This window comes from Danio aesculapii, chromosome 13 (genome assembly GCF_903798145.1).
Source record: "Danio aesculapii chromosome 13, fDanAes4.1, whole genome shotgun sequence".
Classification (NCBI taxonomy): Eukaryota; Metazoa; Chordata; class Actinopteri; order Cypriniformes; family Danionidae; genus Danio; species Danio aesculapii.
In genome coordinates, this window is record NC_079447.1 from 31,427,387 (window position 1) to 31,444,981 (window position 17,595).

General features: G+C 34.4%; 1 protein-coding gene across 3 annotated transcripts in view; it reads left to right on the plus strand.

The window, feature by feature from the left end:
• Positions 1-17,595, plus strand: part of srbd1 (S1 RNA binding domain 1) — a 118,999-nt gene that overhangs the window by 48,070 nt on the left and 53,334 nt on the right. For all 3 annotated transcript variants that reach the window (XM_056470235.1, XM_056470234.1, XM_056470233.1), the window contains 2 exons: positions 2,325-2,416; positions 10,953-11,035. In XM_056470235.1, coding sequence (XP_056326210.1) covers positions 2,325-2,416; positions 10,953-11,035 — 175 coding nt within the window. The remainder of the gene's footprint in view (positions 1-2,324; positions 2,417-10,952; positions 11,036-17,595) is intronic.

Below are 17,595 nucleotides of genomic sequence, written 5' to 3' on the forward strand. Positions count from 1 at the left end.
GATGTGTGAGCTGTGGGAGGCAAAGGAAGGAGGGCGAAGGGGTCTGAAAAAAAGAGGACGCCATTCCAACTGGAGGTCCGTGTCACAAAGCCTCTGCGTCCTGTCAGTAGGATGATGACACTAATTGGCAAAGTTACCCAAGCTACCCCTGGGCACCAGTACAGAGGCAGTGTCTTTAATAGAGGCAGCGGTGCTGATCTGCCCTAACTCTTTTATGGTCATTCTGGAAGAGTGTGATAATCATGTGCCAAGGACATTTAAAGACCCCATGCTGATGTTTGCAGAGAAAAGGCAGATTCACAACTTTGGTTGGGATTGAATGAAAGTATAGATGCAATTACAGAGTCAACACTGATGTAAACTGGATGCAACACTGGTGTAAATAATGTCGTTGGATTTATATTTTTACATTTTGTTTATTTTTAATTATTTTATTTATTTGATGATTTTATCATACTTTTCATTTTGGATGTGCATATTTAGTGAATTCAAGAAATCTGTTGCATGGAAGTGCAAAAATGTTTATTCATTTATTTTGTTTTTGGGTTCAGAAAATTTGCATGAAAGGACTTTTAATTTAGAAAAGAAAATAGATTGCTTTAAAACTAGTAAAAATAATAGAAACATTGTTATCCATCCATCCATCCATCCATCCATCTATCCATCCATCCATCCATCCATCCATCATTGTAATTTATCTTGTGCATTTCATTATATTATTACTGTTAAATAATGTTGCATGAAAGTGAAAAAGTGTTTGAAATAATGTTTATTAATTTATATAGTTGTTTTTGCAGAAGAAATGCAGGAAGTGACATTTTAAAAAGTAAAAAAATATGACTTAAAACATACTTTTGCATTTATCTAGTAAAAATATTACTATGTAGTTATTGTAATTGTTTATTTTTTAAAACTATTTTTAATTTATCTTTTGTTTAATATTTTCATTACTGTTATTAACTATGTTACATATGTAAAAGTAACTTGTGTAAAAGAGTTCTATTTATTCCAGTTGTTTTTCTTATCTAGCTGTTCTCTAGCATTTATTTTGGGTAAAGTAAATAACACTGTAGGCAAACATGTGTACCATTGAGTCCTCTAGATGGCAGTATTGGTCTATGTTTTTAGATTTTCCTTGAGCTGTAAAATTACCAGATCATTTTATTGTACAAAACGTTTGTAAACTGTTTGTATTTGTAATTTCAGTTTCAGATAAATAAAGAAAAAAGAGAGCCATAGATTGACCTTTGAGCAGCAGGTCTCACCTATTACTATACTACAAATCAGTCTGAGTGACGAGCAGCACAACACACACACTTTCACTCCAGAAATATTCGAGGTATAATTAGATTACATTACATTAAATGATGAAATTACAGTACAAATGTTTTGCAAAATGGATGTAAATTGTTCATAATATATTAATAATTGTTCTCTTTCATTTTATTGTTTCTACGGTATTCAAATTGTAAATATGAACACTAAATTTGAAAAAAAAAAGTACAAAAATAAGCATAACCTAATACAAAAGTAGGAATAATACATGACCTAAAATAAGTAATCCATATTACTTTGCTTATAATTAATTAGTAGTGGTAAAAGTAATGTGTGTGTGTACTGTATGTGTGTGTACTACTGTTTTGGAGTTTCTAAATACTATCTAAATCAAAACTGTGTGTGTGTGTGTGTGTGTGTGTGTGTGTGTGTGTGTGTGTGTGTGTGTGCGCGTGCGCGTGCGTGTGCGTGTGCTTTGTTCTGTAGACTGTATCTAAACTACTTGTTGGACTTTCTAAATACTATTCCAATCAAACTGTTTCATATGTACTGTGTGTGTGTGTGTGTGTGTGTGTGTGTGTGTGTGTGTGTGTGTGTGTGTGTGTGTACACCTGTGTCAATAACAAACAGCAATGACAATTTTCCAATGAAAAAAAAGGCTCTTTCTTGTTTGTGTTATTGCACGCATCTTCCCTGCATCGCTGTTGTATCTAAACCAGTGTTTCCCCATAGAAACACACACATTTGATGTCTCCATTTTCTGAACCATCTATTTCAGGTCTATCAGGTCTAGTAATATTGCGATAATTGTATTCAGGTGTTTCTTATTAATGTTTAGTGCCTCCACGAACAGGGATAAGAAACACTGCATACACTTCAGTTCCTCAAGTATCCATTACAAGCTTTCTATGGAAATGTATTTAAATACAGTCTTTAGTCTGTCGCCTCGTAGACGTACTGAGGGAGCTTCATAAGTTCAGCGGGGTCTTGGTGAGGTTTTCTCTCTGATTTCCTTGGAAAGCTTATTGAGTGTGTCTTTGTTGTTTCAGCATAACAGATGAAGCAGGCGCGTCCATCTACAGCGTGAGTCCTGAGGCCGTTAAAGAGATGCCTGACATGGATCCCAATTTAAGGAGCGCAGGTGATTTACATACTCCTTTTTTTATGCACACACACACTAAACTAGTGGTCCATTTTTTTAGTGCTGGGTAAAGATTAATCGCGATTAATCACACACAAATTTTTTTAAATATATTTTTATAACATAATGTGTGTGGGCTGTGTATATTTATTTTGTATATTTAAATGCACATACATATATTTGAGAAAATTTTTATTTATATTTAGATATAAAGTATATATGTAATACAAATTATCTATACATTTAAATATCTACGTGACAAAAGAAGATTTGTATAATTTTGTTTTTATGTATGTGTACATACATAACATTTACATTTGCGTGTATAACATTTACATACTAAATATAGAAAATACACACACACACACACACACACACACACACACACACAAAGCAAACTTTACTTTGGATGTTATGAATTGCGATTATTCATTGCCCAGCACTAGTTTATTTAATTTTTTTTATGTCGTATGCCACTATCACATGTTTTTTGTGAGGTCAGTGTCACATGTAATGCAGATATATGGGTATTGACAACAACAGATAGAAACTCTGCATATGAAAACCATTTACATGCAAAAAGATGTGAACATTTGCGTCATGGTGGATAACACGATCGCCTCACAGCAAGAAAGTCACTAGTTCGAGCCTCGGCTAGGTCAGTTGGCATTTCTGTGTGGAGTTTGCATGTTCTCCATGCGTTCGCGTGGGTTTCCTCCAGGTGCTCCGATTTCCCCCACAAGTCCAAAAACATGCGGTATAGGTTAATTGGGTAAGATAAATTGTCCGTAGCTTATGTGTGTGAATGAGTGTGTATAGATGTTTCCCAGTGATGGGTTGCAACTGAAAGGGCATCTGCTACATAAAACATATGCTGGATAAGTTGGCGGTTCATTCTGCTGTGGCGACCCCTGATTAATAAAGGGACTAAGCCAAAAAAGAAAATGAATGAATGAATGTTCTCATTGTGGATGTTAAAACATGCAAAATATTGAAGCTAAAACCATTATTATTAGGTTACTATTTTTACATATTATTTTAATATTATAATTTTCCTATATAAGCACAACAGTGGCCTGTTCTTCTGTTCATTAGATGTCATGGAAATGCAGCTTTTTATTGAGTGGAAGTCAGGGAATTTGACATTTGGTTGAAAGTGGGAACCCTGAAACTAACAACAGATGACAGAAAATCACCCGCTGTTCATGCCAGAGTAACAAAAGAACTTTTAACGTTAATAAGAGTTCATTTGTATTTACATTTTAGTGGAGACGATGCAGTGATGTTTTATAAATGCTTCATGTTTTGTACTCAACTTCAACTTAAAACACTGATGATTTCATTTGATCTTTTTCTCAGTTGCATTTATTTCTGATTTGTTTATTGATTCTTATTTTAGAGACTATTTGTCTAAATTCTGTTATATTTGTTTGAATTATTATATCTGTTATAATGTTGTTTTTTAATGGAAAGCAGTTTTTTTGCACTTACTGCATCTCAAAAGTTATTTGATCTGGATAAAAGCGACAATATAATTTGATACAGTACGTGTTGCTTTGCATCCATAAAACAGACTCTAAACCGACATCGAAGAAACATGTTTATACACAGCATTTGAGCAAATGGACTTAAAAATATAAACAGAACATTCACTGATTAATCACAAAAGCACCAATATAATGTACTCGTACTATTCAAACAGATGAAATAATTTCAACCTTTTCACAAAATGCCTTGTTTATTGTTTTGTTACCATTTAATTGTAAAGATGTTTTCACATAATTTCATACGAACTGAAAGCTTATCCTCTGAATAATGTTTTTTTTGTGTAAATCTCACTCACAATCTCACCTGTCAGTTCAAATCCGTTTCACTCACCCAGACGTTTAAAAGCCATTTCAGTCAACCTTGAATCTCTGAAAAAGACTCCTTGTTTCCTTCACGCCATATTCATATCTCCAGCTGCTGATACATGACTTCAGAAGCAGTGACTGAACCACTGGAAATAGTATTTCACAGTCTATCAAACCATCTAGTTTCACCTCTGTCTATATCTGTCTTAGCCATTAGTTACTGTATGTTTCTGTAAAACAGAACTTACTGTAAAAAGGTTTGTCTGTGTTTAGACCACACAAGAGCCCTCACTAGTCTTCCAAAAATAAAAAGTTTGGAAATCACTCAAACGTTCTCAAAAACAGGATCTGAGAATTCTACCAGACTTCCTCTATAAAAACATTAGATCAGTACGGGATTAATCATAAATTTTCCTCTGGTCAAGTGCAAGAGCAAACTAGGGAGCTATATTTATCGCTTTTATGAAAGGCGTAAGAAATTGGACCGTCCTATGTGGGATGTGTGTAAACGTGTGTAGTGTTTTGTGTTTCACGCATTAAAAACTGCTACATTACTACCATTAATAAAAAAATTGTAAGTACATGTGTGTGTGTGTGTGTGTGTGTGTGTGTGTATATATATATATAATTAATAATATATAAAGTAATAATTCTGACTTCAGCTGTGTATATATGTATATATATATATATATATATATACATATATACACAGCTGAAGTCAGAATTATTACCCCCACTGAATTAAGCGCCCCACCTGTTTATTTTTTCCCCAATTTCTGTTTAACGGAGAGAAATATTTAAAAAAGACAAAAAATTTCAATGGGGGGCTAAAAATTCTGACTTCAACTGTATATATGTACGTGTGTGTGTGTGTATATATATATATATATCTATATATATATATATATATATATATATATATATATATATGAGTGTATATATCTGTATGAGTGTGTGTGTATATATATATATATATATATATATATATATATATATATATATATATATATATATATATATATATATATATATATATATATATATATATATATATATATATGCACACACACACACACACACACACACACACATATATATATATACATACACACACATATACATACATACATACACATACATACATACATACATACACAGTTGAAATCGGAATTATTAGCCCCCCTGTTTATTTTTGTCCCTCAATTTCTGTTCAACAGAGAGATTACTTCAACAAATTTCTGAACACAAAATTTAATAACTCATTTCTAATAACTAATTTATTTAATCTTTTCCATAATTACAGTACCTAATACTTTACTAGATTTTTTTCAAGACATTTAAAGGCTTAACTAGGTTAATTAGGTTAACTAGACAGGTTAGGGTAATTAGGCAAGTTATTGTATAACGATGGTTTGTTCTGTAGACTATCGAAAAAAATGTATAGCTTAAAGGGGCTAAAAATTTTGACTTAAAAATGTTTTTTTAAAAACTAAAAACTGCATTTATTCTAGCCGAAAAAAAGACTTTCTCCAGAAGAAAAATATAATCAGACATCCTGTGAAAATTTCCTTGCTCTGTTAAACATCATTTGGGAAGTATTTCAAAAAGAAAAGAAAAAAAATCAAAGGTGGGCTAATAATTCTGACTTCAACTGTATGTGCATACATACACACACATACATACATACATACATACAAACATACACAGTGCTCAGCATATATAAGTACACCCCTCACAAATCTATCATTTGAAGTATTATTTTAATAGGAGGCTATACAAAATTTTATTTTTGCATAAACATTAGATTAGTCAGTACTGTGTGTGTGTGTGTGTGTGTGTCAATGATAAGTTTTTTCATGAAAAATGTATCTTTCCCATCATTGGTATAGCATTGACATTTTAAAATAGATTTGAGTAGAAAACATTATTTATTTTATCTTGTAATACTGTTTTACTTTATTCCTACTTACATAAATTCAATGATCATAAAAGTCATTCATTCATTCATTTTCTTTTCGGCTTAGTCCCTTTATTAATCAGGGGTCACCACAGCGGAATGAACTGCCAACTTATCCAGCACATGTTTTATGCTGCAGATGCCCTTCCAGCTGCAACATTTATACACTCCCATTTACACTACAGACAATTTAGCCTACCCAATTCACCTGTACTGCATGTCTTTGGACTCTGGGGGAAACGGGAGCACCTGGGGGAAACCCACATAAACACGGGGAGAACATGCACACTCCACACAGAAATGCCAACTGACCCAGCCGATGCTTGAACCAGCGACCTTCCTGCCGCTACTCACTGCACCACCTCATCAAAAAAGAAAAATTGTAATACAGGTTTTTTCCAATATTGACGCTCAACAGTATACTTCCTCATAACACTATTTTCTTTCTGTATAAATGTGAAAATCTAATATTATGAACGTGTGTTCTTGCAGATTTTACAGCTTGGATTCAATAAATGATACCTGTAGCTCTAAAAACAATCTGGCATGAATTGTCAAAAATGATTTTTTACTGTTTAACTGCACTTTTGTACCTGCAATCGAGAAAGATGTTCGTATCTTGATTGAGGACAGTTGTTTGGTCTTTCAGTAAGAATCGAGCTGAAGTGTGTGACTGTGGAAGGAGGTTTTGGGGTGTCTCGCTGAAGCTTGATCGCCAAGCCTCGCTCGCTGCATCTCCACATTGAACTCTGTGGGAAATTGCTGCCTGTAATAATATTTGGAAAGGGATGGAGTTTCAGCTCAGGCCTTGTACAGTGAGCACAAAAGCACTTCTCTCCACTCTCTGTAATGTGGAGGCTGTGCTTGGGCAGAAAACCATGCAATGTCTCACATTCTGTCTTATGTTTTCTGTCTGAGTCGCTCTCTCTCTCTCTGCGCATGGTCGAGTAAAGATGAAAATCTGACTTTCATTTGCTGACCTTCAACAAGACTAGATAAAGCTAATGGAACAAGTGCGCCAAACTGCTTGTGTTCATTTCATTTTATAATATTGTGTTTGGCTGCGCGCGTTTCCTGGGATAAGTTAGATTCCAGAATCTAATTCATCAGATTTGAATTGGGTTTTCATTTGGCTTTAATTGAGTTCTTATTTGACCAGACCTCTCTTAGTTGGCCCGTGTCTTTGCCTGTCTTAGACAATTTATTAAAAGGGGAATCAGAAGTCGAGTGTGTTTTAGGGGACCTCAGTCTCTCTCTGTGTCTCTCATACTGGTCTGATATTGTAGCTAAAAGGCTGCTAAATGATCTTGAATTTTTCTTCAAAAATTGGTTTTGCAGATCGTTTGAGCATTAATTGAGCTGTTTAAGTAAAAACGTGATGTATTATTTACTGAAATTTCTGACCTTAATCCTTGGCCTTTGTATATAGACCAATTACCAACCTACATCACACATGAGGTCACACTGTCCCCGGTTGCAAAAAAAAGACAGGCTGCAATAGTAAAGATGTCGTGTTGTGCGGCAGGATGCCAAATTCCAAAAATAGAAAACTTAACTTTTACCGTACACCACACTGCTTTAATGCCAACTGCAGACTTCTTTGGCTAAAAGCGAGCCGAATGAAGTGACGACGTAATTAGAAATGCTGGACTCTGCACTTCTCATGTTATATCAGGTAAGTTCACGCTATGCTGAATCATACACATTACTCGCTTTTGATTGCAGAAATGATTTCAGCAAAAACAGTAATATGGTTAATTAAAATTCGGACACTGAATGCTAAGAATGAAACGTGAAAGTGTAAGTTATTAAGGTAAAATTGGTTTTATGTTCACACACTCATTCAGTGACAACTTGTGACACTCCCTATATTGCTTGCCACGGCACTTTGAATATTCGGTCTGAAATAACCTGCAAATGTGACTTGAAAACAACATTAACAGTTTATTTGACTGTAAACAATGCTGTACTTTGATAGTCATTGGCTGCTAATATGATTTCGCTATTTAGAGTTTGCAAATAATACGTTTATGAAATTATATTATTAAGGAGAAAGTCTGAATGTGCAAATATAAAACCAACTTTACCTCTATGTGTAAGTTCACATACCCTGCCGTACAGGTGCAGTTCGCTGTCAGAATACAGTCGTTTTGCATGTTGGTGATTAATTACCCAGGCCTTGTACAGCTCCGTCTTCTTTCCTTGTCTTTGGCTAGGCAGATCCTCAGTTTTTAGCTGTTAATAGTGTTGAATCTGGTCATCATGGAGCATTATTTCTTGCACATGACCCCACAGAACAACATTGTTGGCATCCAAAGACTTGTAGACCTTTAACTTCTCTCTTGTAAAATCTCTTGGAGCTTCAATGAAATGTATATTTCGGACTGGATGCTTGATCATTTCGTCATTTCTATTCATTGGGAGGGTGTTATCGCAAATGGACCTGTCAGATGAACGCCGCTCACTTTAACGTTAATTTTGCCGAATCACTGCTTATCACTGGGTGATGAGCTGTTATAATATGCTAAAAGCATTATGTGAATGATATATATATAATATGTAATCAATATATCTTATCTCTAAGACAATAACAATCTCTGTACCACATCGGATGTCATTCCCTCGCTGTAAATGCTAGCGCTCCCAGTTTCTTTCTGCCACCTCCCTGCGCGTGCATTCTGAATGTTTACAAACATGGTAATTGGTCTATATATTTTACAATTTACTTGAAATTTTGTAGGTTGTAATTTTTTTGCAATATTTAGCTTGAATTTAATTGTATTATCTTTCAATTTCTGAATATGTCTGGTGACTAAAATTTTATTTTAATAAATCTATTTGGTTAAATGCACCAAAATCCATTGCCTATATATTCACTGAGACTATTGTCATTGTCATTTCAGTAAGTTGTTACTGACAACCAAACTTCTTTAGACATCATACTTTTTTACTTATGTTGATTTACCAAAACATTACCCTAGTGTGCTTTTTCTGGGAGAGTTGGTGTTAAGTGTGGTGCAAAATAGTTTCTTGCACAAAGACTTATTAAATTGTGAGAATTTATCTGAAGGGCACCTATTTTACTTTACCCCTTCTAAAAGATATAAGATATGGTGTCTCTAGAATGTGTCTGTAAAGTTTAGCTCAAAATACCCATCAGATAATTTATTATAGCCTCCAGAATTTGCCCATGTTTGGTGTCTGGGTACATTGTCGCTGTTTTTGTATCCTGTGGCTTTAAATGCAAATGAGCTGCTTCTCCCCACCCACCGTTATCAAGTGTGTGTCAGCTTCTCTTGTCGCATCAGATAAACAGCAGTCAGTGATAGAGTCATGGATATAGCTGAAATACAGCTCATTAGTCAAAAATACAGAGTAGATTTATTTGATGTTTTTGTGGTGGAATTTATTCAAGCCTTTCTGAAATTATGAGTCTCACACAAATGCTGTTTGCAGTACACACACACACACACACATAAATACTGATACCATGGTTGTGGTGATTATTGCGGTTAAGAATTAGATAGTGATTTTACTGTCTTTATTACAAACATACTCTGTTTTAAAAAGGTTTTAAACTTATAAAATCACAAAGAGTTGGAACAAATATTTAAATCCCAGTTTATTTGCCAAAAAAATGTTCTTATAGAAACATGGTGTCTGTAAATCAATTGGTAAGCAGGGAAAACCGCACTCCTACATCACGTTGCAGTGGGCCTCAAAATCACTGGGATTTTGATCCTTTTTTAATGTCAGGAATTTAAAATAAAAAGATTATTGTGTTTATATCACTTCAATATGACTGTGCACACATGAAACACAGTTCTGTCCAAACAGTTTACAAAAGATGAATTTCATCATAGGTGCCCTTAAAAATAATACATTACTTTTGAACTTGTTATTAAACTCCATACAGCATTTAAGCAACACCGGGTTGAGTAAATAATGATTTGACTGAAATGTTTAGATGAAATATACTATTAAGAGTGAGTAATTAAGTAAGAATTAAGTAAGTTCACACACAAAAAATGAAAAATACCTCGTTATTTATTCCCCCTTATGTGGTTTTAAACCTTTTCTTTATTCTGTTGAACACAAAATAATATAATTTGAATAAAGCTGGTTGCTGACACCCATCAACTTCCAACATTGAAGAAAAAATGACTATGGAAGTCAATAAGTGCCAGCATCAACTTCTTCAAATTATCTTCTTTTGTGTTCAACAGAAGAATGAAACTTTCAGATTAAGGTTTTCAACAAGTCTGTAAATTATGGCAAAGTTTTTATATTTGGGTGAACTATTCTTTTAGAAATAGATTTTTTATTTAGATATTTATTCTAGGCATTGCTTCTTTCATTTGTGTGTATGCTTAATTATTGGCTTTCTGTTTTGCATCAATTTAGCCATGTGTGGTCACAATTACACTGTAAACACAGAGTAGTTGACTGTCGCATACATCAATTTTTAATTTATGCAAATCTTGTTATAAATAGTCTGTGAAACTGTGATTAGTGCAGTATGTTACGTTCCACACAAACCTTTGCATGATTTGTCTCATTTGCATAGATCTATGCACGTTTGAGCTTAATTTACTCCTAATTAAATCTGTGGGTTTATTAAAGGGTAAATATCTCTGTTCTCTTGAGACATTCATTATTATATTTGAGATTTAACTGCACATAATAGTGTGATCATTTCCTCTTGTGTTTATTTCTTTGTCCTCAGTGTCCATTGGGAGGCGTGTTCAGGACCCTTTAGCAGAGCTTATTAAGATCGACCCAAAACATATTGGCATTGGCACCTACCAGGTGAGTGACATGACAAACAAATGCATTACAATCTAGTTTTGTGCGTCTTTTAGTTTGTTTAAGGCCGGGACACACCAAGCCAGCGGTCTGCCATTGTGCTTTGTTGGTCAGTATCAGTCCGGCATCCGGCTTGTTGGTTTGGTGTGTTCTAGATGTCACCTCTTGTCAGGTTAATGCCGGAGCTCATTGACCCAATTTAGCATGTAGAATCAGGATCGGGCCATCAGCTGAAGACCCTGACTGGTTATTCAGCAACAAATACATAGCAAGTAAACATTTCAAGTCAAAACAAGAATATGAAGAGGCCAGCTGTAGTTTCGCTACTTTTCTCAAATATTTGCAAACAATTAGAAATTTAGATTGAAACGAAAACATTGACTGAATCCTTTTAAAGAACCAGCATTGGCTGTTTTCTAATCATGTTTTTTTTCTTCTGTCAAATAAAAAGAGCAAGTCGATTGCTCCACAGAAAGCATGCATTTAATTGCTCTTCTGTAATTCTGTAATAATCACAAATCTTTTTTACCATTTTAACAGAAGTCATTATTTAAAGATTATGACTTGAGCATTTTATTTTAACTTAGACTTTTTGCGCTTTCTTTTTCTCTGTCTCGGTCACTCACGGTCCAATGCACACGCTGCACGTGAAGAAACAACAAGGCAATATGTTGACTTATAGCCTATAGGCTACTATAGTATATAATAATTTTTATTTTATTTTTTTTTTTTTACATATAGTATTGCATTAGCCTAATTTGCAGAGATGTTTTATAGTTTATAAAATGGACGCCTCCATTTTGGTGTGAATTTTAAAAACGCATCTTTTATAAGAACTATTATTAATAACTATAATTTTCCAAATGGAAAAAGTTGGTTTGTTGGTTGTATTTGCTATATGCTTTAAATGGTGCATTCCCCAGCCTTAGACTACACGCGCTAATTCCTAATTTAATTTAGTTTGCAAGTGCAGCGTAGCGAGTGTTTTCAGTTCAATCATATGGAAGGTGATCATTAACACTCATGCAGTGCATTATGGGATTGAAAGCGCCACAGAGAAAGCATTAAGAGCAACCATTGTAAAAACATTTTACACGCCCCAATACAGTGCATCATAGTGTTGCCAGCACTACTGGGCGCAGATTTGATGCTACATTGGAAATGTGTCGTTGTTGACGTTCCTAGCTGAAAACATTTGCTTCGGATACAAGTCGGATATCAGAAAAATAATTTAACATATAACCAGAAGGGAAGTCGAGTTCTTTATTTCAAATAATAATGGCATGTAGGTCATTGTTGCACGCTTAAGCGATAATTCTCTGTAAACCAATAGGGTTCAGTAGCGAGTCTAGCTCCGCCCTTTTGGTACTGTACTGTTGTACTAGGGTCCCTTACAAGAGCATCTCAAAAAGTGGCTATATACTATATGGTTCACTATTTTGGTACTTCTCCTAGTGGAAATGGAAATAAATGTGTACTTTACTGTACTGTATTGGTACTGTACTGCTTAGTTTAAGCAAGCTATTTAAGTGCTCCTTAAACTGCAGCAATGTTTTTGTGTCTTTATTAAACACTCTTTTTAACAGTTGAGTGTCCTCTCAAGTAATACTCTGTTCATGGCTCTGGTCTTGATGCACTCAAACATTTAAAGAAATTGCAGGCGCATTCCCAACTCTCTAAGCCAGGCTCTGATTTGTAGTTTTGAGTAATAGCAGTTTCAAACAGAAGTCAGCTGGACTAATGAGCTAATCCTGTCTCTGACTGTTTGCTTTTTCAGTCTCATATTATGAGTAATCCATTTTTCTCCTGAAATTAATTCTACTATGATTCCCAGTAGCATCATATGTTGACTCAAGACTGGGTCAAATTTTTTATTTATTTTTCCTTCTTGCTGTTTTATTTCATCTTTCAATTTTTCACTAGTTCTGCATACTAAATCCTGCCCTCTGCTGATATTTTTAGAAACACTCTTTTTCAACAAAATAATTTTTAAAACTTTTGAAGAACCAGCCAAATTTCTGCAGGTTTCTGCAAAATATGAGGCAGCACAACTGTTTCCGATTGACATTTTATCAATGTGATCAACAAAATTTCTGCACAGAATTTTATGAGAAAATCTTCGGATTAGTGATTTTGGGAGTATAATAATTAAAAACTTATAAAAAAAAAGAATAATAACTTTTATTTATTTAAGGTTTACAGTGCAAATTCAATTAGATCCACTTGTTAAGTAAACAAAGCAACCTCTCATATAATTTATCTTCTAAAAGACAGAAAATATTACTTCATAAAATGTTATATGTAATCATATAAAAATTTGCATATTAATCAATAATTATACTGAAATTCATTTAAAATATGAAATAAATATATATTTAACACATTTACTTAAGTAAATAAACAGAGTCAATGATAATGCAGTTTACTATAGTTTTGTTAAATATTGTACGATTGTTTTTTAACAATCATACTGTACAAGCCTTTTTGTTTATGGATGCATTAGTTTTGAGTGTCATTTCCATATCTAGTCATGCTGGTGACAATGTAGACACATTGTGTATTATTAAGGTTAACAATCAATCCTTTAATTGATCCTTTTAAACACTCAATCATGTGAATATGTGGAAATTATTGTATAGCAATATTCGTATTTTTGCTATATTACTATACTATATATATATGCTAGACGGGCTGGTCTGAATATTTCAGAAACTGCTGATCTACTGGGATTTTCATGGACAACCATATCTAGGGTTTACAGAGAATGGTCTGAAAAAGAAAAATATCCAGTGAGCGGGCGACACGGTGGTGCAGTAGGTAGTGCTTTCGCCTCACAGCAAGAAGTCCCTTTATTAATCTGGGGTCGCCACAGCGGAATTTACCGCCAACTTATCCAGCATATGTTTTACGCAGCAGATTCCCTTCCAGCCGCAGTGTGTGGAAACATCCATACACACTCATTCACACACATACATACCCTATGGACAATTTAGCCTACCCAATTCACCTGTACCGCATGTCTTTGGACTGTGGGGGAAACCGGAGCACCCGGAGGAAACCCACGCGAACGCAGGGAGAACATGCAAACTCCACACAGAAACGCCAACTGACCCAGCCGAGGCTCGAACCAGCGACCTTCTTGCTGTGAGGCGACAACACTACCTACTCCGCCACTGCGTCGCCACGCGCCATGTCATAAAACACAAATCATCTCAGACTGGTTTCTTGACAATGAGTTCACAATACTCAAAAGGCCTCCACAGTCACCAGATCTCAATCCAATAGAGTACTTTTGGGATGTGGTGTAACGAGAGATTCGCATCATTGATGTGCAGCCAACAAATCTGCAGCAACTGTGTGATGCTATCATGTCAATATGGACCAAAATCTCTGAGGAATATTTGCAGTACCTTGTTGAATCTATGCTACGAAGGATTAAGGCAGTTCTAAAGGCAAAAGTGTGTCCAACTCGTTACTAGTAAGGTGTACCTAATAAAGTGGCCGGTGAGTGTGTACATATTAATGTGAACATGCTTTTTGAAAACATACTTTAGAATTTTTCTTTTTTATTTAGTTACTGCCTCCATGAACTGTAGTTATATAAAGTTCGGATAGGACAAGTAAGATCAACTGTTCTAAACCTAAATGTAATTTTAGGTGTTGTTAAATCTAGGAGTGGGCAATCTAGATGGATAAAGTGCCTTACAGGGTTATTGTAAATCAAGTCCACTGCAACCTTGGAGTCATTTCCCAAAAAAGGAGAGGAAAGAACATCTCGCATCTTTGCTAAAGTATCAATATCACATATCACATACGTCTCACTGCCAACTTTTTGACCCAAAAAACATATGCACATGTGCTGATGCGAACAGGTTTAGGTTAGCAGGGGATCAGGGTCACCTCACTTTGCCCCTGCACAGTGTGAGTGTTGTCTAGTGTGTGTCGCATCAACCCCCTGCATGTCTGTCAGCGCTTGGTGTTTATTTATCCTGCCACATAATCTGAGCAACACAAGACGCCTCTCCATTGCATTGACATGCTGAGTGATAAGTGTGTTTGTGTGCGTCTGTGACAGAGAGAAGGTTACAGTATGTTTACCTGTGTGTTTTAAAAGACAAGTAGACTGGACCTTGTGTAGTGATCTTATTTATCATAGTGCATGTTGTGATAAGTAGGGCTGTATTGAATAGTTATTAGTGAGTTATTATATTGATTCTTACTGAAATTATGGCTATTGGCTTATAGTTATTATTATATTTTATATTTTTTATATTAATTGCATTTTGTTTCAGTACCTTTTCACCATTTAGTGTTTTTTCAATGCCATGTAATTTAAACACAACAACAAATTTAATTCAGTTCAAGTTTACTTGTATAGTGCAGTGGCTGAGAGAGCTAAACATGTTGCAATTTAAGGAAACACATGCAATTACAAAAAACACCAGCAAATTAAGAAAAGACCATCATCCATTTGACAGCACACGTGCTACAAATCCGCACAACGCATACGCATAAACAACATGCTGCATTTTCCCACAATGCAAACAAATCATTAAAATGCCTTCATTTTTTTTACACAAAACTTGCAAATAGAATCGATTTTTCACACGGACCATAAAACTTGATGGACGTCGTTGTGCCATGACTATTGCTCAGTGAAGTTGTAGGTGATCCTTGAAAATAAGTTTTTTTTGTTTTTGTTTATTTTACCATTCTGATTCCCTTGTCTTTTATATTTTATTAGCCTGAATAACCATAACATAAATAGCTGCGTCCGTCACGTTTTAGGCTCCCCTTTTTATTAATTTGTTTGCATTGAGAAATTTTGCAACACTTGTGCTCTCAAACCGATGAGGATCTTCTCTTAATTTGCTGGTATTTTTTTGTAATTGCATGTGTTTTCTTAAATTGCAGTATGTAAAGCTCTCTTGGTCACTGTAGTATAGCACTTTTAACAAAAATGGCACATCCTTACATTACAGTCAAAATTAGAAAAGTTAAGGAGTTGTGTAAAGGGTTGGCAGTATATAAACTTAGTTAACCTGCAGTTATACAGTATATAGTATATATTTTAAGCCTGCACAATATAGTATCAGCATCGATATAGCAATGTACGAATCTACAATAGTCACATCGCAGGATCTGCAATGTTGAGATGGGAATATAATAACCAGAAACCCCTGATTAATAAAGAGACTAAGCCAAAAAGAAAATGAATGAATGAATGAATAATTCAATTCAATACAATTCAATAAAATTAATTTTCTATCCAACAGGGCTTTAGGCTCACACACAACAGCAAAAACATAAATACATTTACACAATTATTCAAAAAATCTTATTTAAAAAAAAAACTAATAGCAGTGGGAATAAATGTCTTCTTGTACTTAACCTTTTTTGGGACTTTATAACGACTACCAGACGGAAGTAACTTAAAGAAACCATTTAAAGGATGGGAAGAGTCTTTCACAATAGTTTAGGTTTTACTTTTCGTCGCTGCTACTGTATAAATAAATTTGTGAGAGGTGTTTGTCTCTCACCAATTGTTGAATTCAGGAATTTCTGTACCTGAATGTGTTAGATTCCTCAGAAAACCATAAAATGTGGTTTATTTTATTAGTATTTTTGTTCTGTTGTATTTATCTATGCTTGTTATAAGTTTTTTTTTTAAAATATGTTTTGCATGATTCATTTCCCTATAGAATATTCAAATTAATCTAAAACTATGAGTTCTTTATGAATAGTTTTAAATCAATGTGAAAATATATTTGTATTGCAATATATATCGCAGACAAAATATCGCAATGTCCATTTTTTCCAATATCGTGGAGCCATAGTATATTTTATATAATATTTACATGTAATAATAATAATACATTCAGTAAGGTAAACCATTATATGAACACACACTCACACATACAGTATAGGTGTTAATTTAATTTGAAAGTACTCTAAATAACTTATTTTTTATTTTATACAATATGTGAAAAAGTATTTTACTTAAACACAAAACTATAAATCCTATAAATTTGTTTCTTTTTTCCCCATAGCTGTTTATTCAACATAAAAAGTAGTAAAAAGCAGTTCAAAATATTTGCAGTTGAATGGCTCTTCTGAATGTTTGACCTGATTGCACATGGCCCTCTGTTGTTGCTTGCATTGTGCTGACATGCCTTTCAGACAAAGTAGGTGGGACTTCAGGAGTTTAGCTTTACATAGTTAACTGTCAATCAGCGAGCCATAGGTGGAGTGTGTTCAGGTTTCCCAACTGCTTAAAGGTCCCAAAGGGCACATTTTACCACTTTACCCAGCTGTGAGAGAAAACAGCATACACACCCCCGGATATTAAGGAAACTGTCACTCTCTTTGACACACTTTCCCATGTGTTTCTTAAAACCAACCATGTAAACCAATAATCTTTTTTTGTTATTATATTATGCTAATCATTGTTTATCAAAGTTGCTTTTCAAATTGCCTACAGAAATATGCATATAACATGATATAACACTCTGTCAGTAACAATAAATTTGATTAAAAAAAGGTTTTCAAGCATGGATGCCAAC